The 23781-nt window shown below is 43.7% G+C and overlaps 1 protein-coding gene across 4 annotated transcripts in view; it reads right to left on the reverse strand.

Moving 5' to 3' along the window:
- The window catches only part of LRRK2 (leucine rich repeat kinase 2), a 546702-nt gene that overhangs the window by 362130 nt on the left and 160791 nt on the right, over window positions 1–23781 (reverse strand). For 3 of the 4 annotated variants that reach the window (XM_073619682.1, XM_073619681.1, XM_073619684.1), the window contains exon 10: window positions 10777–10896. The exons of the other annotated variant lie outside the window; for it this stretch is intronic. In XM_073619682.1, the coding sequence (XP_073475783.1) occupies window positions 10777–10896 (120 nt within the window). The remainder of the gene's footprint in view (window positions 1–10776; window positions 10897–23781) is intronic. 4 annotated transcript variants of the gene reach the window in all.

Consider the following 23781-nt stretch of genomic DNA (forward strand, 5'->3'; position numbering starts at 1 on the left):
CCCGGAAGTGCTCAGGTTTTAACCAAGCCTCGGTGTCAGCATGGCCAAATAGGCAGATCAGAGCGCCTTCACGCTCCGCCCGCCGGGCGTATCCAGGTAGCAGGGCCGTGCGCAATAGCAGAAGTCCCGAGGGGAAGTCCGCCTGCGCACCAAGCCTCGCTCTCAGTTAGCGAATCCATGGGTCGGAGCGCCATCACGCTCCGCCCCTCGGACTCCGCATCAAATGTATAGACAGGGCCCGCCTCCGTCGAAATGTTGCGCGCGCGCGCATTCGACGCTCGGGACCTAGCTTCGTCACCACGCTGACCATTCCCGTACTTCCTGTAAGTAGGGAAGAGAGCCCCAATGGGCTAGAGAAGGCCGGAAATACATCCCGGCGATCTCATAACCCAAGCCAAGCGTCAGCAAAGGTGGAAGTGATAAGAACCTGGAGCGCATCCAAATTATAAGCGTCAACAAGCTCAAAATGGAAATAAAAAATGGTAAAATTAAAAAAATTAAGTGCTATTATCTTCATGGGGGCAATAGCCACAACCATAAAATATTAAAAAGTGACACTACCAATGGGGGACATCCCGAAGGATGCATGTAATGCACCATATGCAAGGGGGACTATCAATAACAATAATACCACTAAGAAAAGGGGACATCCACCAAGGTACACAGATACAAAAAGTAATTGTATGATGTCACAACATAAAATAAATTAGTGGTCAAAAACTTAATTAAAAAACATAAACACCAGAAAAAATATATAATATAAAAATGGAAATAAAATTGAGAGAGATCATGAGTAGCTATGCCTGATTAATAAACGAATTAATGTCCCACTCCACGTTGATACCTTGCGGGAAGTGGCAACTCAATTCGTAAATCCAGTAAGTCTCAAGACGGGAGACCCCCCTAAGGGTTGATCCACCCCGCCAGGGAGCCACAAATTTGTCAATGATGAGAAACTGAGTGCCTTTAGGGTTTCGATCGTGGAATTCCCTATAGTGACGAGGTACCGTGTGTTTGGTGCTACCTGCCTTAATAAGGTTGATGTGCTCAGAGTCTCTGGTAGTAAATGACCTGATAGTTCGCCCCACATACTGTTTGCCACATGGGCAGGTCAAAAGGTAAACTACCCCTGTGGTCGCACAGGTGCAGAACTGCTTGATCTTGTAGGAACGGCCAGTCACTGTGGAGGAAAAGGTGTGACTAGCTCTCCTACCGTCAATATTATATTGGCAGACCAAGCATTTTTTACAGGGGTGAAAACCGGTCCAGTTGTGAAAAAAGGAAGGTTTGTTTGGGGGATTAACCACATTAGGTGCCAACCTATTACAAAGGGACGGAGCACCCTTGAAGACCACCTTAGGGGTTCTGGGCAACATAGGGCCCAAGATCTTATCTGTTTTTAGAACGTCCCAATGGTGTTCAAAAATTCTTCTAATATGTTTATGTTGGATGGAGAAGGATGTCATGAAAGACCATGAAAAAAAAATGCTTGGTCTGCCAATATAATATTGACGGTAGGAGAGCTAGGAGGTCCACACCCCAGATGAAGGCTCGTTAGTCGAAACATGTTGGGTGGACTCCCTACGATCACCGCGATTGATATACAGTGTTGAGCTTATTTTGATCTCCTAACATGTGAGTGTTCCTTTTTATTGTTTTAATAAATTCATGTTTTTAAACAATATCATGCCATGTGAGCTTTATTTCTCCCATGGCATGTAAATATATCCGGTTGGCCTGTTGATAAGTCTGGACGGTTGAAGCTGTGACGGGATCTCTATCTCTCTCCCCCCCCATTTGAAGTTGAGGACACCTGAGGATCCATCTTGCCAGCCTTGGTGGCTAAACAAGTTTTCTCAGACTTGTAAGACGTATGTCTTTTCAAGTCACCTGGTTCCGGTAAGCCTCCTCTGATGCTCCGGTGGTGGTCCCGACACTCATTGAGACGTCTTATTTATCTGGTGTTTTATCTATTCACTTGGCAGAAGCTTTCCATCGTTGTTTTCATTATCCAACCCTCAGAGACTTTTGGTGGCGGGTGTTGAATTTCATTTCATAATATTCAACATTTATGGACATTTTGTTATTTCTTCACTTTTATATTATTTTTTTCATGTTGTTTTTTCACTGGTCTATTAGTACCAATTTATATGACAGTGTGTGGCACTCAGTACATTTCTGACTGTGTTTAGTCATTTATATGTAACTTTGAATTATATTATTTTTTTCGTGGGCCCTCTAGGAATGGTTTGGGCTTAGCTCACTACGTTTTTCATTTACACGCATATAGCGCTACACTTTATACACTTCCTACTCTTAATAGTTGATAACATGAGAATTATGCTGTTGTTTACATCAATTATTTAGGTAAATGAGAAAAATATCATTGGCATAATAATTTGAAACAGGGTGTACATTCGGAGAAATCTAAGTCATGAAATGCTCGTAGCGTCCGGTTTCTTAGGCCATAGAGATGACTGTAGCTGATCGGCTCTATGGTCAGCTGGCTGAACCACCGGCTGCATTCTTAGGTTCCCTGTTGGGACAGGAGAGCCAGAGAAAACCATGGAAGACGGTGGGAGGGGGGGGACATTCCCTCCCACTGCTTGTAAAAGCAGTCTAGAGGCTAATTAGCCACTAGGATTGCTTTTACATGAAAGCCGACCGCTGGCTGAAAATAATGATACCTAAACCCGCAGGCATCATTCTTGTACAATCACTCAAAGTCCACAACATACCAGTACGTTGCTGGTCCTTGTTGGGCATATATTGTAATCTTTTTTTTCATGCAGCCTGTGGGCTGAACGAAAAAAAGAGATTGATCGGTGGGTATGCCCACTATTAGACTACCTCCCTTCATCCACCCACTTCTAATGATGGGAACACATGCACCATTTTGTTTTTAACTGTGGTGGTGAAATCACCTCCTACAGCACTGGAGTCCAGGCTTTATGTATCGTGGGAGCAAACGCTGTTGCTGTCAAGATGAATAAATCTGCGCTGCAACTGAATGGCGTACCTGCTAAGCAAATGATGGTTAACAGTAAAACAAAGTAACATTACATTATAACAGTAAGACATACCATACCTGCAAAGCAAATACAAAAAAATATAGTAAAAAAATAAAACATTTTTTAACGCAATCTGTGACTAAAATATATATATATGCCAAAGCATGGGGGCATCCGCCCCAAAAGTTATGAGCAAATTGCTCCTGCACCCCTGCTGCCCTCATGCTTCAAAATATATGCTCTTTTTTTTAATTGTGGTGGTGAAATCACTTCCTACAGTGCTGGAGTCACAGCTTTATGTATCGTGGGAGCAAACGCTGTTGCTGTCAAGATAAATAAATCCGCGCTGCAGCTGGATGGTGTACCTGAAAACAAAAAAATGGTTAATAATAAAACACAGTAAACAGTAAAGTATAAAAAAATTACATACCTGAAAAGCAAACATGATAAAACCTAACAATAAGACATTGCAGAATAGAATACAGTAAAAATAGAGAGAAATAGAGAGAGAGTAGTGAGAGAGAGAACAATAAAACGACAACTATTTTTGTTTTTTTTATTTATATTTTTTTGCTACAGACACAACATCTTCTTTGGGGGGTTCGTTGGGTAGGGGTACCACGGAGGACATACGGAAAATGCCTCTCATGCAGCCGGCTTACTGCATTTGGATTGGGAAGGTGAGGTGAAGCACCGTCCGGAAACAGAAGGGCTCTGACGATCTCTTCCTGGAATTTAAGGAAGGATCCAGTCCGTCCTAAAGCTCTGTATAGCACATGAGCGTTCAGCAAAGCCAATTGAAATAAGTATACAAACACTGTTTGTTCCAGCATCTGGCCTTACGGGCAACTAGGTACGCCAACAACTGGGCATTGAGGTCTCCACCCCTCCCATATTTTAGTTATATTCGTGGATACAGAGGGGTTTCTCCACAACACCAGTCGCCGTAGGAATTTGGACCATCGTGTCTGCATGAAGGGAGGACAGAACGAAAACATTCTTATTATCCCTCCACTTCACAGCGATCAAGTTATTTCATTTCAAGCAGGCTCTCTCCCCCAGCCCAAGACGAGAATCTACAAACCTCCAAGATAAGCCCTGGCGATTAGATCGCACAGTGTCACATGCGTCAATCTGATGATCAAACAAGTGACTAAAAAGTGGCACGCTCGTGTAATTATTGTCCACACACAAATGGTACACCTTTCCCGAATAAGGGTGACACCAAGTCCCACACTATCTTGCCAGCACTCCCTATGTAATCTGGGCAGTTTGGCGGCTCTATGTGACCATCTCTTCCCTCATAAACCATAAAACTAAACTAAAAATGTGTAGCCTGTGGCCCTGTCACAGAGCTTATACATCTTGACCCCGTATCTGGCACGCTTGCTGAGAAGATACTGTTTGAAAGACAAGCGGCCAGAAAACGTAATCAGGGACTCATCAACGCAGACAACTTGATGGGGAGTAAACAAAGCTGCAAAACGTTCGTTGAAGTGGTTTACGAGGGGAAGAATTTTGTAGAGCCAGTCATATCCAGGGTCTCCACGAGGACGACAGAGTTCATTGTTGTTGAAATACATGAACCGCAAGATCTGCTCGTATCGTACCCTGGTCATAGAGGCAGAGAACACGGGCATATGGTAAATTGGGTCAGGGGACCAATATGACCGCAACATACTCATTTTAACTATGCCCATGTCGAGGGATAGGCCCAGACAGGTCTTAAATTCGGAAACCGTAATTGGTTTCTGGACGAAAAGACCAACACGAGGAGAAATGACATCACTTCCTCTGCTTCTGTTTACATTTCAGAAGCAGAAGAAGCTTCCCATTCATCAGGAGCGATCGTGAGGGGGTGGCCATGAATCAGTGACCTCCCCCTTCAGGACGGATCGCTCCTGCAACGATGCCGACCGCCTGCGGGAGGGGAGTAACGTACAGGTACGTTACTCTGCCGCAGTATATCTGCGTGAGGCTATCATAAAGTGGTTAAAAGATTGTGATCTCGATTCGACCCCCCACATTTCCATGATTCATAATAAAAAGCGCAGAGCAGTTCCCCAGCTCACAGCCGTCAAAAAAAAGCAGCCAGCAATGTTTATCAACAACATTGCTCAGCGCTGAAAGAGACATTGGGGTTGATTTACTAAAGGCAAATCCACTTTGCACTACAAGTGCACTTGGAAGTGCAGTCGCTTTAGATCTGAGGGGAAGATCTGAAATGACAGGAAGCTCTGCCGATTTTATCATCCAATAATGTACAGGCAAAAATGTGTTTTTTTTATTTTCCTTGCATGTCCCCCTCAGATCTACAGCGACTGCACTTCCAAGTGCACTTGTAGTGCAAAGTGGATTTGCCTTTAGTAAATAAACCCCATTGCATCTTTCTGTTTATTCATTTACAGATCAAAAGGGATGAACTTTGGTCTGCAAATGAGATCAGTTTAAAGCAACTTTGTCAAGTAAAAAATATATATATTTTTTGTTTTTATTAAATTGTTTCTCTGTTTAACTCCTTATTAACCCTTAATTTACTCTAATCAGCCTGAACTCCTTATTCTCCTTCTCCATTTAATTATCATTTTCCTGATGATTTTTTATTTTTTTTTTACTTTTATTTTAAAAACTATTAATAATTCAAATGTATTTTTTTTGTTTGCTTTGTTCATTAATAGTTTTACAGCTTTAACATATACTTACACATTTCACATTGAAAAAAAAAAAAAGCAAAATAAAAGAAAGAAAAATGATTAACTTTTTGTACCATTGCTGACAGCTAAAGTGTAAACAAAAAAGTTGTGGTAGGTATCAGTAAATGGGATCAGTGAGTACTAAAAAAAAAAATAAAAAAGACCCCAATATAACTTAATGGTAGGGGTGCAACGTATCATCACCGATCTGTGATCCAAGCGGTTCAGCTTGTTTGGATCGGCACACACGCGATCGGCAGAGCGCTCTGCCTCCTCGGCCTTAGGACAGGCCATGGCTTCAGCCTAGCTCAGGAGCGGCGGCCATCTTGGTATACACCCGGCGGCGGCCTAGGTGAGCGGCACGCTGATATCATCATCAGCCTCCTCAACTGCAAGCAAGCAAGCCCCAATCGAGATGTGGGGAGATGTGGATATTACAGTGGGGAAAGATGTGGATATTACAGTGGGCGAGATGACGTGGATATTACAGTGGGGACGGAGATTGTGGATATTACAGTGGGGACAGAGATTGTGGATATTACAGTGGGGACAGAGATTGTGGATATTACAGTGGGGACAGAGATTGTGGATATTACAGTGGGGACAGAGATTGTGGATATTACAGTGAGGGAGATTGTGGATATTACAGTGGGGACTATATGGTGTGGAATTTTCACAGGTTTTTGTAAATTCAATTAATTTTTTTTTTATTGATCCGAAAATGATCCGATCCGTGACTCCTGATCAGAGGAACGATCCGAACCAAGAGTTTTTTGATCCGTTGCATCCCTACGTAATGGTAATTTTTTATTTCTTTACACATTACATTATTTTTCATTACACTTTAACCACTTCCAGACCAGCTCACGCCGATATACGTCGGCACATTGAAGAGGGATATCGTTATTATGGCAGCAGCTAGCAACCATAACCCCGGTATATCCTCTTTTCCAGGGAGCGGTCTGGCTTCAGATGAAAGTGGTCTCTGCGGCGGCTTCATCGCGAGATCACTTTTATCGGCCACGGGAGAGGGCCCCTTCACACCGCTCTCCGGTGCCCTCCGCCGATTACCGTAGCTATCGGTAGCAGCGGAAGCAATCGGGTCCTCTCCCTGGCTTGGTATGAAGACGAGTGAGGGGAAGATGGCCCCCACCCATCTCCATACCATTGCAGGGCAGAAGCGACGTAAAAACGTCACTTCCGCCCATAGCTCTTAAAGCAACATTTTTTTTTTCTATTTTTTTTTAATGACATTTATTTTTTATTGCATTTTAGTGTAAATATGAGATCTGAGGTCTTTTTGACCCCAGATCTCATATTTAAGAGGTCCTATCATGCTTTTTTTCTATTATTTTCTAAGGGATGTTTACATTCCTTGTAATAGGAAAAAAAGTGACATTTTATTTTTTTAAAGAACGGTGTAAAAATAAAAAGGTAAAATAAATAAGAAAAAAAAAATTTTAAACGCGCCGTGTCCCGTCGAGCTCACGTGCAGAAGCGAACGCATATGTGAGCAACGCCCGCATATGAAAACGGTGTTCAAACCACACGTGAGGTATCGATCGGTAGAGCGAGAGCAATAATTCTAGCCTTAGACCTCGTCTGTAACTCAAAACATCCAACCTGTAGGATTTTTTAAACGTTGCCTATGGAGATTTTTAAGGGTAAAAGTTTGTTACCATTCCACGAGGGGACGCAATTTTGCGTGACATGTTGGGTATCAATTTACTCTGCGTAACATTATCTTTCACAATATGAAAAAAAATTGGGCTAACTTTTCTGTTGTCTTATTTTTTAATTGAAAAAGGTGTATTTGTTCCCAAAATAGTGTAAGACTGCTGCGCAAATACGGTGTGACAAAGCATTGCAACGACCGCCATTTTATTCTCTAGGGTGTTAGAAAAAAATATATATAAATGTTTGGGGGTTCTAAGTAATTTTCTAGCAAAAACAACAGTTGTTAACTTGTAAACACCAAATCTCAGAAAGAGGCTCTGTCCTTAATCTCCCTGGCGGTATGATTATTTCAGATTTTTGCGTCTCAAAGCGGTACAATTATTTTGCATAGAGATTTGGCGTTTTATATTGTAGGCCTGTAATTCTTAGCAATAACGCACTTAAATCTGTCCACCAAGAGTCTAGTAGATATCCCGGGTATGATGAAGTTTGAAACACAAAATCATAAGTTATAATATAATAAATAAATATAAATAATTATAAAAAATAATAATATAATAATAATAAATTTCCCCATGATTCACTATCGCTCAATTCTGCAAGTTTTCTAATTTACTATCGCTGTTTTCTAGCTGGTCTAAAACCAATTTTGACGTAAAGGGACACTTTTTGGTTGCTATGGACAATCTCCAGTTTTCAGGCAGAAAGAACAGTATATATCATATAAAACTGCACCCAGGGCACTAGAAAATTATTTCATCCAGTACTGTAATCTGTAAGATTACAGTGTACTGTATGTGTTATGAATTTTCACTTTTTTTAATTTGCCGTCAGGCTCCGCCCCCGTGCGTCGCAACTCTCGCAGGGAACGGAGCACAGCACAGAGAGGCTTCGGGGGGAGGACAGAGCCTGCGGACACAACGGGGGGACATTGCAGGATCCTGGGGACAAGGCAAGTATACCGCACCAGGATCCTGAGATGTAATCCCGAGCGTGGCTTGGGGTTACCGCTAATGGTGCTGAAGTTTAACCCCGAGCCACACTTGGGTAAACCGCCAGGGAGGTTATGTGGTTAAAAATTGATTGAAGCAAAGAGTTATGCCCTCATTTTATTGACATCTTGTTTGATAACCTAATATTTAGGGGTTGTAAATCTTTAAAATAAAAAAGTTCTTTAGAATCGTGAGGGAATTGTGATCTTTATTCTAAGCAAAGGAATCGTGCTTTTCATTTTATCCAGAATCGTGCAGCTCTAATTGACAGTAGCATTTTGTTTTCAGGCCGCATCTGCATCCAAGGCTCTTTTTTAACTTTACAGATATTAGCAATTACATTTGATATATTCAATACTGATTTACATTAAAACTAAGCTTTTTGTGAGTTTCTTAGTGAATGCAATTAATCAGCATACTATATCCCACCCTTATAGTGTTCAGCAATAGGAAGATATGGAGGAGGGAGGGAGGGCAGTGTCATTTACCACTGTGTATAAGCCCACATGTGTGACTCTATAGTCATGTGGGCTGCACAGATGAAAAAAAAAAAAAAGGAGGAAATTAACCGCTTGCCGACCGGCTCATGCCGATATACGTCGGCAGAAGGGCAAGTACAAGCAGATTAACGTATCCGTACGTTGTTCTTTAAGAAGCAGTTTGCGCCGCGACCTCCATGAGTGGGATCGCGGGTCCCGCGGACTCCATGTCCGCGGGTATACCCGCGATCGTTTCACTGAGAGGAAGAATGGGGAAATGCTGATGTAAACAAGCATTTCCCCATTCTGCCTAGTGACAGGACACTGATCACCGCTCCCTGTAATGGGGAGTGGTGATCAGTGTCGTGTCACACACAGCCACGCCCCCCCCCCAGTTAGAATCACACTTGAACCCCTTCACTGCCAGTCATTTACACAGAAATCAATGCATTTGTATAGCACTGATTGCTGTATAAATGACAATGGTTCCAAAAATGTCCGATGTGTCCGCCATAATGTTGCAGTCCCAAAAAAAATGGCAGATCACCGCCATTACTAGTAAAAAGAAATTAAAAATAAAAATGCCATAAAACTATATCCTATTTTGTAGACGCTATAACATTTGCGCAAACCAATCAATAAACGCTTATTGCCATTTTTTTTTACCAAAAATATCTAGAATATGTATTGGCCTAAACTGAGGAAAAAAATGTTTTTTGTATATTTTTGGGGGATATTTATTATAGCAAAAAAGTATAAAACAATGTGTTTTTTCAAAATTGTCGCTATTTTTTTGTTTATAACGCAAAAAATAAAAAAACGCAGAGGTGATCAAATACCACCAAAAGAAAGCTCTATTTGTGGGGAAAAAAGGACGTCAATATTGTGTGGGAGCCATGTTGCACAACCGCGCAATTGTCAGTTAAAGCGACGCAGTGCCGAATCGCAAAAAGTGCTCTGGTCTTTGGCCAGCCAAATGGTCCGGGGCTTAAGTGGTTAAGAGCTTAGAAGGGAACTAAATCTGGAACATGGTCAGTTGATGGCAGCAGCTGTTCTACACAATCTCAGGCTGCAGTTGGGACACAAAGAAAATGGGTGGGAAAGCTGAATGCAAGATCAACCAGGTTTATTTCACTCCACACAAAACCAATGCATAGCACTTTGTGAATATGCACAGTATGTTATATAGCACATAATGAGAGTTTTTCATAGTATGGGTTTAATGACAGGAAGTGAAGAAACTCAAATTAAAATCAGGTTTTTATGCACAGCTGCTCCAGATTCTGTCTGCTACAGTTTTAGTAAATTCCATCCAACAAATCATCCAACCTAACATGGCAGAATAAGAGTAACCCATTTTAATTTTGTAGCTTTCCTTTAGTTTTCAACTACAACAATCTTTCAATTATTTCCAAGTTTGGATTCCAGCAGGAATGGAAACAGATGAAAAATGCTTTTTAGTTGGCAAAGCAGAGGTTTTGATCAATTTTCACTTCAATTTCAGATGGTTTATTCACTTAAAGCTAAACAAGCAATTGTTGGTGACAGGTTTCTGTACTTGAAAGTCAATTAAAAAGCCCCAAAATTGCCAAATCATTTGTCAAATATGGCCAACAACATTACAGTATAGTTTCTAGTTTTGCTTCCTGAACATTTTACATTTTGTTGCCACTGAGAGTCTACCACAGGGTGAAGAAAAAAAAAGCTCTATCCCCTCCCTTATAGCAGACGCTTTACTTCAGCAACAGAAGTCAATTGTGCCAGGATGAGAGAAGCAATCTCACTGGCTGAGTCCTTAAGAGTCATTTAGGTCCGGGAAAAAAAAAAGAAAAGAAACATTTCCAGCCTAACTCAAAATTAATAAAAATTAATAAATACAAATATGGTAAACACATATGTAAATTGAATGCTCAGTAAAACTTACTAAGAAGAGCCATGCATGATAAAGCAGCTGCCTGCAGTTTTGGATTTGCAGGATAGTTGGTCAGTGCCTTTATGATGACTTCATGAGCTTCATTTAGAACCAGAATATTGAAGAAGCTTCCTTAAATGAAAATAAAGAAATACAATCCTCTAATGAGACATGAAATTAATGAAAACAAAATAACACAAAGAAAAACTGAAGTAAAAAAAAAAAAAAAAAAAAAAAAAAGGAATTTAGACTTGCCTATAAAATCCTGTATTCCATATCTTGGGAGCACAATACAGCACACAGGCTTAATATTCATAGACCCCGAGTTGTAGGCTGGTACTGTCAGGTGATTGGACACTGGCAAAGCTTTTGTGGACACTCCTCCTGTGTGTCCCACCCATAACCGTATCCCACTCTGAGTCCTCAAGTGTTTAGCAAGCAATACAGAATAACATAGGAATAGAGGGCAGATGAGAACCTTATAGCTAAAGTAATACTAAACACACACTGTTTAATTTTCATTGTCCCTTTTATATGTGGATATTGGCACTGTAATTATTTTGATTAAAAAAAAAATTAAAATGTACTTTTTTTTTCCTAATCGATATACAGCTGCCACATGACCCAGCTCTTTCCCAGCCTGTTTGCAGGTAAACATAAGTAGGAGGAGCTTCTAGACCTCTGCTGCTGATCATATGTTAAAAAAACAGCCTTTGGAATACAGAGTAAAAATAAATAATATCAATAAGCGGTTTTAAATTGTCATACAAATACATATTTGAAATCAAATCTTTATTATTTTTTGGCAATACCATGGTGTAGGTGGATTTCTGCCAGTCACAAGCTGTCACACCCCTCCAGCCTGTGTCTTAAAATAAGAGGGAGGTGAAGTCTCCATTCATCTACCTGCAATATCCTACCCTCATTGTATGTAGCTGGTTAGTGGGCTTGAAGGAGGGAGGGAGGGAGTGGTCTGTTATTTACCATTGTGTATATGCCCACATGTGTGACTTTATAGTCACATGGGCTGCTCAGATGTGATAAGGAAGAAATTCTCAGCATAGAAAATCACTGAAAACTGAGCATGTGCAGAGTTGCCAACACTGCTCTGCAAAATCCCCAACTGAATTGGGGACTTGGATAGAGGGGGGAAGATAGAGAACAGCAGGATCAACCAGATTTTTTGTAGAATACAGAAAACTAATCCCACTGTGACTGAGTGAGTAAGAACAGCATGTATTACATCATTTATTGATGTTTAGTGACACTTTAACCCTTTCGCTGCGCTCAACTTTTACACTCCGGTTGCAAGACCATTTTTGCCATTTTTCCATTGCCTTTTTACTTTTCCCCTACAGCTTTCAGAGTTTGTGAAATACCCCTTAAACCATATATTTTCTGAAAGCACATGACAAGGAGATTAAAAAAAAAAAAAAAAGGCTGCTGATTTTTAAGTTCCCACGTTTTTTGCGCAAATGTTTATAAAAGAAATCATTGTGCTGAAAATACGCTAAAATCATTATTAGCAGATAAAAACAAAAGCAAATTTTAAATTTTGATAAAAAAAAAAAAAAAAGCTTAACCACTTCAGCCCGGAAGAATTTACCCCCTTAATGACCAGAGCATTTTCCTGGTGCCTCCATGGCAGCATACTAGTGATAGAGCTCCGGCTCGACTCCTCCCTCAGGACCGGTGAATAGCATAAATTAAAGGCATAGTCCCTCCCCCAACATTCTCCTTTTTTTCCCTCATACCTCTGGTGCTGGTGAAGAGTAGCAGTATGTCCATACCTCTGCCTTTGGCAGCGTCCGCCGGGTTTAGCCTTTCCCGTGCGCAGTCCCTGTTCTTGGGCCGCTCACAGCGCTGATAAGACTGGGAACCCCTCTGTGGATCTGTTGGGGTCTTCTTGCAGAGTTTCCTCACAGGAACGCAGTCTGCCACCATATCCTATGATGAAGGCAAAGGAGTCGCAAAAGGATCAGCTCTCATTCTTCCAGGCTTGTGATTTTTCAGTTTATTCCATTTTCTTTTAAAAAAAAAAAAAAGAAAAGAAAGAAGCATATGTTTTTCCCCTTCCCACTTCCCTCTCTGTTGCATTCCCCTTTATTCTTTTTGAAAGAATATATATGTATAGGTTATAGGAGGGAGTAAATATGTTCTTGTTACCTGTTATTCCATGCTGCTGCCCTTTAAGTTACAGCCTTCGTCCTATTGCTGCGGTGCCTTTGTTTTTAGCTGTCTACCTTCCCTGCAGGTAGAGACAGCGCGGTCCGGCGTCCCCACCTCCGTACTGCGCATGCGCAATCAGGGGAGTGAAAAGGCCGCCGTCGTTAGCGAGGGTTTCTTGTCTTCTCGGCGTCGGCTCTACTGCGCGGGCGCATGCGTGGTCTCTCGGCGCCCCGGTGGCCATTTTTAGTTATGGAAAAAGGGCCAGTTTTTGCCCTTCTCTCTTTTAAAAAGCTTAAAAAAAAAAAAAAAGGAACAGAGAGTCTGGGGGTTCATGGGATTACCCCTCCCCCCTTAGGATATTTAAGGTCAGCTCTGGGGCTTGCAGTCAGAGTCTCCTCGGCTGCGCCCTGTTAGCTTTCTCTGAAGCTGCTCTGTGGTATTTAAAAAAAAAAAAAAAAAAAAAAAAAAAGGGGGTAATGTGTCTCAAAAAACAAAAAAAACAAAAAAACAAACCTTTTTCTTTCCTTTTCTTTCTTGCTATGTTTCTGCAGCTGATCCTTTTGCCCAACTCCGCAACAAAGATCCTCACACTTCCGTTAGGTATGGGACCACCTATATGTGAGTATATAAAAAAAAAAAAAAAGTGCGCTCGCTGGCTTGACATGGTTTTTTCTTAAAATCATAGCTCTGCCCACTCCAAAAGGACCGAAAAATCATCAAGGCACCACGATGACGACAGCCCAAGTCGCAGATCTCGTTCTTCACGCCACCGGTCCCGCTCGTCAAGACATGAGTCCTATTCTTCTCGACATAGATCAAGATCCAGAAGGCGGGATCGGTCCCCCTCTCCTAGATCTTATAAGAAGAAGTGCTGGACCTGTGGGGCTATTCCGCTACCGAACAAAGTAGTTTGCAAGGACTGTTTTTCGGAATATGCATCCAGCCGCGAGTTAGAAAACCAACAGGTTGTGGACCTGCTCAAAAGAACTATGAAGGACTCCTTCTCTGAGCTTGCGGCTTTGGTTCCCGCTCAGCCAGTCCTGCAGGTGTCCCAGGCTCAGGATGTTGAAGTTAATCTTCCCGGTCCTTCTGCAGCCAGTACTCCTCTACCTCCATCAGGCCGACCGGCCAGAGATTCCCCACCTGAAGACCTTTCGGGAGACTCGTCAGATGAATCAGACCCTTCTGATTTCAGCCATTCATTGGTAAAACCATTCATCCAGGCAGTCCGAGCTGCAATAGCCTGGGAGGATGCTGAGGAACCTCCCCAGGAAGCAAAAAGCTACTTCCCATTTCTTAAAAGGAAACAGGCTTTCTTCCCTTTGATGGGTGAAATTAGCCAAATTATTCAAGATGAGTGGTCAAAGACTGATAAAAAACTTTCATTGGGTCGTTTCAAAAAACTGTACCCATTACCGGAGTCGGGAACGCAGTCATTAAACACTGTGCCTGTGGTAGACGCTTTAGTGGTGCGACTCGCAAAAAATATCACCCTGCCTATGAAAGATTCTGCTTCTTTCAGGGACCCTCTTGGCAGACGAATCGACCTGGACCTCAAGAGGAGCTATTTAGCTGCAGGAGCAGCATGTAAGCCAGCGATCGCCCTCACCTCCGTGTCTAATGCCCTTAGAGCTTGGACGGATAACATTGAAACGGCTCTGCGCCAGGACGTCCCCAAGAAGGACATAATTAAAGCCTTGGAGGAAATTAGATTGTCAGCAGACTTCGTCGGAGTAGCAGCTATAGACACGATTAGGTGTTCAGCAAGATCTATGCTGCACTCAGTAATGGCAAAAAGGGCCTTTTGGTTGAAACCCTGGACGGCAGATTTAGCTTCCAAACAAAATTGGTGCAAAATTCCATTCGACGGGAAGGCATTATTTGGAGACAAGATGGATAAAGCCATCTCCAGGTTGTCAGGAGGAAAGTCTGGTATGCTTCCCCAAGACAGAAGGATGCGGAGATCCAGAGGGGGGTTTTCTAGGTTCCGCCAGTCAAATCCTAGGGATTTTAGACAATCAAGGCAGTCCAGAGACAGCAGGAAACCCTGGAGGGGCACTCAAGCATCCTTTTTGGGCAAAAAGTTGAAGGCCCCTCCGACTCCACATGAGCAGAAGCAGTCCTTTTGACGCCAGATTAGCCCAGACACTCCCGGTGGGAGCCAGGCTTAAAAAATTTTTTCCAGTCTGGGCCAGCAAATGCCAGGATCCCTGGGTCCTGTCAACAATCCAATGGGGGCACTTTTGGAGTTTCTCTCATCCTCCACCTCAAAATTCTTTCAAGAGAACAGAAATTCCATCCTCTCCGCTGAAGGCTCAAGCCCTAAGACACTTTGTATCGTCACTCCAACTTCAGGGAGCAGCTGCGCCGGTTCCCTTGGCAGAGCGCTTCGCAGGCTTCTATTCCACTCTATTTCTGGTCCCAAAGAGAACGGGGGGATGGAGGCCTGTGATAGATCTAAAAAGGCTCAACAGGCACATACACCCAGAGAGCTTCAAGATGGAGTCTCTACAAACAATTATTCAGGCAGTGCAGCCAACAGATTGGATGATCTCAGTCGACCTGCAGGATGCGTACTTACACGTGCCAATTCTACCTGCCTTTCAGAAGTATCTCAGATTTGCAGTAGGTCGGATCCACCTGCAGTTTCAAGCCCTGCCCTTCGGTCTGTGCACCTCCCCCAGGGTGTTCACCAAGATTCTAATATCCGCTCTGGTTCCCCTGCGGGAGAAGGGTCTGAGGATATACCACTATTTGGACGACATCCTCCTCCTAGCAAGCAGTCCGGGTTAGTTGGTGTATCACCGAGACATTCTTCTCCAGTCCCTGAGAGAACTAGGATGGTTGATAAACTCAGAGAAGAGTCAGCTCGCGCCTACACAGCGGATGATCTATCTAGGTGCGATGTTCGACACCCGGGAGGGGACAGTGTCATTACCATCCCTGAAGATGAGGATTATTATCCAGAAGATGGTCAAAACCATCGCGAGCCGGTACCTAACGGCATCGCAATGCCTGAGCCTCATTGGCACAATGTCTGCCTGTATTCCGATGATTCCTTGGGCCCATTGGCATTGGAGGTATTTTCAGGCGGGTTTCTTGGCGCAGTGGAAGAAACAGCGACTCTCTCAGACAATTCTGATGACGGGAGCAATGCGCAGGAGCCTTCATTGGTGGACTCTGCCGGAAAACCTCTCCAAACCTCGTCATCTGGGTTCCCTCTCCTGGATCACAGTTACGTCCGACGCAAGCGGACAAGGCTGGGGAGCCCATTGCGGGGAAACCAGGATACAGGGGAGATGGTCCTGTTCCACCCAGGGAGTAGTATCCAACATCCTGGAGATGAGAGCAGCATTCTTGGCACTAACTTCATTGGCATCTCAGATCAGAGGCCAGAGAGTACTCTTACGCCTGGACAACAGGGCAGCTGTCGCGTACCTGCAGAAGCAGGGGGGCACTCGCAGCACATCACTCCTCAGGGAAGTAGAGCCGATTATGCTCTGGGCAGAGAAGTACATCCTAGACCTCAGGGCGATGTATCTCCCGGGAAGGTTGAACACGGAAGCAGACACGCTGTCAAGGAACTTCCTGGACAACAACGAGTGGGCTCTTCATCCCTACGTCTTCCGTCAGATTGCCAACCTCTGGGATCCTCCTCAGGTAGACCTATTTGCCACTCCGGAGAATGCCAAACTGACCAGATTGGTCTCTCGCCTGCCGTATACGCAAGCAGAGGAAGTAGATGCCCTGTCATGCCCCTGGAGGTTCACCACCGCATATGCCTTTCCCCCCCGGCCATTAAGATTCAGGTTCCTCCTGAGACTTCTCAGAGAGACAGTCCAGGTACTGGCAGTACTCCAATATTGGCCGAAGAGACCCTGGTTTCCTCTAGCTATGCGCCTCAGTGTGAGCTCTCCGATCAGGATCCCTCCTTTCCCTCAACTTCTAACGCAGGGCAGTTTAGTTCATCCAGACCCTCAGAAACTGAATCTTCGAATCTGGAGGTTGAGAGGCGAAGGTTCGAGTCCCTAGGATGTTCCCCAGGGGTCATAACAACCCTCCTAGGAGCCAGGAAGCCAGCAACCAACGCTATATATTCAAAAATATGGAATAAGTTCTTGTCATTTGCTGCCTCAAATGAGTTTGATCCAATCTCTCCTTCTACATCAGATGTTCTCGGTTTCCTCCAGACAGGACTTGATCTGGGTCTTGGCCTAAGTTCCCTCAAAGTGCAAGTAGCAGCAATTTCTGCCGCAACAAATAAATGATGGGCAGAAGAGCCCTTAGTAGTCACTTTCCTCAGAGGAGTGTTAAAGATTTGTCCACCTGTCAGACGGTCTTTTCCCAAATGGGATTTATCCATGGTCCTTGAAGTCCTCTCTGACCATCCATTTGCCCCAGTGGAACAACTGACAATATGGAACATAACACTAAAAACGGTTTTCCTGCTAGCCATTACATCTGGTAGAAGGATCTCAGAACTCCACTCATTAGGGATAGGTGATGACCACATCTCTTTCTTCCACGATAGAGTAGAGCTTCGTCCCCTTCGGGGGTTCACACCCAAAGTCGCTACTCCAAGTCACCTTTTTGAGCCTTGGGCACTACCATTATTTGCTGAAGCAGATTCGGGATCATGTCACGAGCTGGACGTTTCCAGAGTGCTCAGAGCCTACCTAGAGGCCACTAGATCCTTCAGGAACTCGGAAAGACTTTTTATTGTTCCATTCGGTAAATACAGAGGCAAGGAAGCTTCCATCAGAACCCTGGCATCTTGGGTGGTAAAACTGATCCAGAAGGTCTACAGGATGAAAAATATGGAACCTCCATCCCAAGTGAATGCTCATTCTACAAGGGCAGTCTCAACCTCCTGGGCAGCAAGGGCTAACGTTTCATTGGAGACGGTGTGCAGGGCCGCCACCTGGTCTTCTCGCAATACTTTCCTCAGACACTACCGTATTGATCCAGGAGCTCTCACAACGGTTGAGTTTGGGAGGAGAGCAGTTCAGGCGGCAATGTCCCATTCTAATTAAACATTACTGTTAAGCATTATCCCACTCGTGTCAGCTAGTTATTTATCACTAGTATGCTGCCATGGAGGCACCAGGAAAACGGAAAATTGTATCATACTTACCGTAATTTTCCTTTCCTGGTGCCTATCCATGGCAGCATACGCTCCCACCCTCGGTATTCTATTTTACGGAGAATGTTGGGGGAGGGACTATGCCTTTAATTTCTGCTATTCACCGGTCCTGAGGGAGGAGTCGAGGCGGAGCTCTATCACTAGTATGCTGCCATGGATAGGCACCAGGAAAGGAAAATTACGGTAAGTACGATACAATTTTCCGTTTTTTTGAGATACGGCACTGCGTCGCTTTAACAATTGCGCGGCCGTGCGATGATGCACCCAAACAAAATTTACATCCTTTTTTTCCCACAAATGGAGCTCTCTTTTGGTGGTATTTGATCACCTCTACAGTTTTTATTTTTTGCGCTATAAACAAAAAAAAAACACCTACAATTTTAAAAAAAGAAAAAAAAAAGAAATTCTTTTTTTACTTTTTGTTAATATAAATATCTCAAAAAATATATATATAAAAAAAAAAAAAAAAAAAGGAATTTCTTCCTCAGTTTAGGCCGATATGTATTCTTCCACATATTTTTGGTAAAAAAATCAAAAAAAATCTCAATCAGCGTTTACTGATTGGTTTGTGCAAAATTTATAGCGTCTACAAAATAGGGCATAGATTTATGGCATTTTTATTAATCATTTTTCTTTTTATTAGTAATAACGGCGATCTGCTATTTTTATCGTGACTGCGACATTGCGGCAGACAGATCAGACACGTTTGACACTATTTTGGGACCATCGACATTTATACAGCGATCAGAGATAAAAATAGCCACTGATTGCTGTATGAATATCACTGGCATCGAAGGGGTTAAACACTATGTGGCGATCAAAGGGTTAAGTGTGTTCCCTCAGTGTGTTCTAACTGTAGGGGGGATGGGCTCACTAGAACATGACAGAGATCACTGCTCCCAATCACTGGGAGCAGTAGATCCCGGTCATGTCACTAGGCAGAACAGGGAAATGCTTTGTTTACATAGGCATCTCCCTGTTCTGCCTCTCCGTGTCACGATCGTGGGCCACCGGCGGACATCGAGTAAATCACCTATATTTCACTTATTGTCACCAAAATCCTGCAAACATCCCATCAGCTTTTCCCTACACCAAAATCCTCATGTTTATTAGAAAATGCTTAAAAACATTGTATAAACTCAATGTGTATATCTAACACCAGAATAGGACAGAACATACTTTTTTACACTCATTAATCCATACACTCAGTTTTTTCACTCTTCCAGTTTGAATCATCAGCTCAGCTCATTGAGGTCAATTAGAGGGCAAAAAAAATTTGCACTAGCTGTAATAATCGGAAACATCCCGTTCAAGATTAAGGCATTCTGGTAGCCATATTCTCAAAGTAAAAATCCAAAACACTTTACAGCAACATAATCTAGAAAACCCTCACCCTCTAGCTGCTGGTATATACACACACACACACACATATATATACAGTATCTAACAAAAGTGAGTACACCCCTCACATTTTTGTAAATATTTTATCATATATTTTCATGTGACAACACTGAAGAAATTACACTTTTCTACAATGTAAAGTAGTGAGTGTACAGCTTGTATAACAGTGTAAATTTGCTGTCTCCTCAAAATAATTCAACACACAGCTATTAATGTCTAAACCGCTGGCAACAAAAGTGAGTACACCCCTAAGTGAAAATATCCAAATTGGGCCCAAAGTGTTAATATTTTGTGTGGCTACCATTATTTTCCAGCACTGCCTTAACCCTCTTGGGCATGGAGTTCACAAGAGCTTCAGAGGTTGCCACTGGGATCCTCTTCCACTCCTCCATGATGACATCACAGTGCTGGTGGATGTTAGAGACCTTGCGCTCTTCCACCTTCCATTTGAGGATTCCCCACAGATGCTCAATAGAGTTTAGGTCTGGAGACATGCTTGGCCAGTCCATCACCTTTACCCTCAGCTTCTTTAGCAAGGCAGTGGTCGTCTTGGAGGTGTGTTTGGGGTCATTATAATATTGGAATACTGCCCTGCGGCCCAGTCTCTGAAGAAAGGGGATCATGCTCTGCTTCAGTATGTCATAGCACATGTTGGCATTCATGGTTCCCTCAATGAACTGTGCCAGCAGCAGCCCTCATGCAGCCCCAGACCATGACACTCCCATTATCATGCTTGACTGTAGGCAAGACACACGTCTTTGTATTCCTCACCTGGTTGCCGCCACACGCACTTGACACCATCTGAACAAAATACGTTTTTCTTGGTCTCATCAAACCACAGATGGATAGTAATACATGTCCTTAGTCTGCTTGTCTTCAGCAAACTGTTTGCGGGCTTTCTTGTGCATCATCTTTAGAAGAGGCTTCCTTCTGGAATGACAGCCACGCAGACCAATTTGATGCAGTGTGCGGCATTTGGTTTGAGCACTGACAGGCTGACCCCCCCCCCCCCCCCCACCCCTTCAACCTCTGCAGCAATGCTGGCAGCATACGTCTATTTCCCAAAGACAACCTCTGGATAGGACGCTGAGCACGTGCACTCAACTTCTTTGGTCGACCATGGCAAGGCCTGTTCTGAGTGGAACCTGTCCTGTTAAACTGCTTTATGGTCTTGGCCACCGTGCTGCAGCTCAGTTTCAGGGTCTTGGCAATCTTCTTATAGTCTAGGTCATCTTTATGTAGAGTAACAATTCTTTTTTTTCAGTTCTTTGCCATGAAGTGCCATGTTGAACTTCCAGTGACCAGTTTGAGAGAGTGAGAGCGATAACACCAAATTTAACACACCTGTTCCCCATTCACACCAAAGACCTCATGACACCAGGGAGGGAAAATGGCTAATTGGGCCCAATTTGGACATTTTCACTTAGGGATGTACTCACTTTTGTTGCCAGTGGTTTAGACATTAATGGCTGTATGTTAAGTTATTTTGAGGGGACAGCAAATTTACACTGTTATACAAGCTGTACACTTACTACTTTACATTGTAGCAATGTGTCATTTCTTCAGTGTTGTCACATGAAAAGATATAATAAAATATTTACAAAAATGTGAAGGGTGTACTCACTTTTGTGAGATTATATATATATATTTATTATATATATATATATATATATATATATATATATATATATATATATATATATATATATATGTGTGTGTGTGTAATATATTATATTATACATATATACAGACAAAACGAGAGAGCACACGCTTCAGACAGACGAGGTGCAAACAAGCCCCAGGTGCAAACACCGGCTCACCACTGTCCACAACAGATGTGAAGCAGAAAACAAAATTGTCACACATTGGACCCAAATGAATGCTAGATAGAAGATCTTTATTGTCAGATGCCAGACAAAGATACAGAAATCACAGTTGACGTGTTTCACACGAGTGTACCGTGCTTATTCACATGTTTACACATAAGTTCAAAAATTTTAACCACTTTCCTTGGGAGGGTTTGCTTTCCAAAATGGGATTTTATGGGTGTTTCCACTGTCCTGGTACTCCAAGGCTTCCAAAAATGTGATAGGTAGTCAGGAAATTAGAAGCATAAGTGGAATGTCTGAAGGTGCTCCTTGGATTTTGGGCTCCTCTATGCATTTAGGTTGTGAAAAAGTCTCACATATGTGGTATCCCCATACTCTGGGGGCGTATCTGTAAGTATGCCCCACTGTGTGTGAGAAAGAACTTGTTAAATTGTGAACTTTGTAGGAAAAAAAATATTTAATTTCTTTCATATTACATGGCTGGATACTTTCTGGACAGACCTTGCATGCTGATAACCTGTGTTTCAATGATTGTAGATAGAAGAATTGAAGCACAAGTTTACAATTTTAAACAGAGAGTGCCTTCCCCTTTTTCTGTAAGGACTGATTTGCTGTATCAAAATAGTAGATAGAAGAGTGGAAACACAGGTATACCATGAAGAGACTAAATGCAATGGGTTTGCTCCTGCAGAAAGTTGTCATTATCGCCCATGAATACAGAGTATCCCTATAAGACATTTCATTGTATACAAGCGGAACTGTGCTAGGCAGGACGTTTTTGCAAAACACTCTGGAAATTTTAAAACAGAAATTCTGGAATGTGACCCGTGGTGGATGTGTTAGAGCGGAGCTCCAGGCCATCCTAACAGTAAGCCTTCACCATCCGACTGCAAGCTTGGTGAGCATACTATATAGCTCACATCTCCTGCACATCCTCCCCGGATGGTATTTCCTTGGCGGCTGGTCCCTCCGAAGAGCATCGCTGCCTGCGACCTAGTCCGCGGCCCGCCATCATCCGGACAGCTCCAGGCACATCTGAGGCCTCGGCTGACCCCCACACCTTCTTCCTCCTGTTACCCAGGCTGGCAACTCCTCCTCTGCAGTCCGAGGGGGATCTGCCTGTGGAGCAGCTGGAGTGAAGGCTTAGGCCTTCCACGTTCCCCCTGACCCGCCGCCATCTTGTCCAAGGCCGGAATCCTCTCCTTCACAGTGCTACGGAGAGCAGGCGGCGGTATCCAGCTAAGCTCCCCACTCATACCTACTGCTCCTGATTCCCTGAAGACACAGCTGAATTGGAGAGGGCAGTGGTACAGGCAACTGAGCCCATAATCTTGAGTCCTGTACTGGGGTGCAGCATAGAGCATCCTTCTGGGCCGCTCCCTGGGTGTGTGTATCCAGCGATAACCATTGTCTCCCTGAGAGTGACTGGTTGCTGTGTGTGTAGTGTGACCCTCCTGGAGGGACCAGCGGTGTGCGAGGCTGCTTCATCATACCAGAGCCACTCCACTTCCATGCAAGGTGACAGTGTTGGGCGAGGTGGTATAGGTTGTGCAGCCCTGGCTCAGTGAAGTTGTTACTCTTGTCTCCAGCCTAATGGGCCCTAAAAACTGATCTGCTAAACTGTCCACGCCAAGCCGCCCACCTCCTGTCACAGCTACACAACCGGATGCTTCTCTTATTGGGAGGTTTCAGGCCCTGCTGGCATTACTAGCAATGGAACCTGGGGCATCTTTGGCTGCAGTTCCCCCTGCCCCCGCCACCCAGGATAGCACTGTAGTGATCCTGGCTGTCATAGCAAAACCTCCATTGCTTGTGTGAATTGATCGCCTCATGGAAGAATGTAACCTCATAAGGAATGACATGGATAAACTCAGAGGTCGGCTAACCAAATCAGAATCCAGAATGTCCGCTACTGAGGACCTCACAGCACCTCACACCAATACAATAGCAGACTTGCAAAGCACAATATAATTACTTGTCACTAAATCAGATGATGCAGAAAACAGAGCGAGTCGCAATAATGTCCATGTTCTTGGCCTCCCCAAAGGTGAGGAGGGTGACCAGCCAGTGGAGTATGCAGAGGAGATCTTTAAAAACTTGCTGGGCCTTGCGGATGTAGAGCCAACCTATGTCATTGAGCGTGCCCACCGTGTACCCACGGGTCGCGCTATCCCTGGGGCAAACCCCCGAGCCTTCTTGGTTCGTTTTCTCAACTTCAGGGACCGTGACAGGATTCTCTCTGAGGCGCGCAGACACCCCACACTTCCGTACGGCAACTGCTATGTCCTTTCGTTTCTGGAATTTTTTGGCTGAGCTGCAGCGTAAGAGGAAAACCTTTAAGCGAGGTACGCAAGCGCCTTTGCAAAAAAAGAACATTAATAACAGCATGCTATATCCTAGCCGTCTCCGGGTCCCTCATAACAGCTCGGTTTAGTTCTTCGACTCCCCGGCCGACTGGCTGAATATCCTGCAGTG

The sequence above is a fragment of the Aquarana catesbeiana genome, linkage group LG03 (genome assembly GCF_042186555.1).
Source record: "Aquarana catesbeiana isolate 2022-GZ linkage group LG03, ASM4218655v1, whole genome shotgun sequence".
Lineage (NCBI taxonomy): Eukaryota > Metazoa > Chordata > Amphibia > Anura > Ranidae > Aquarana > Aquarana catesbeiana.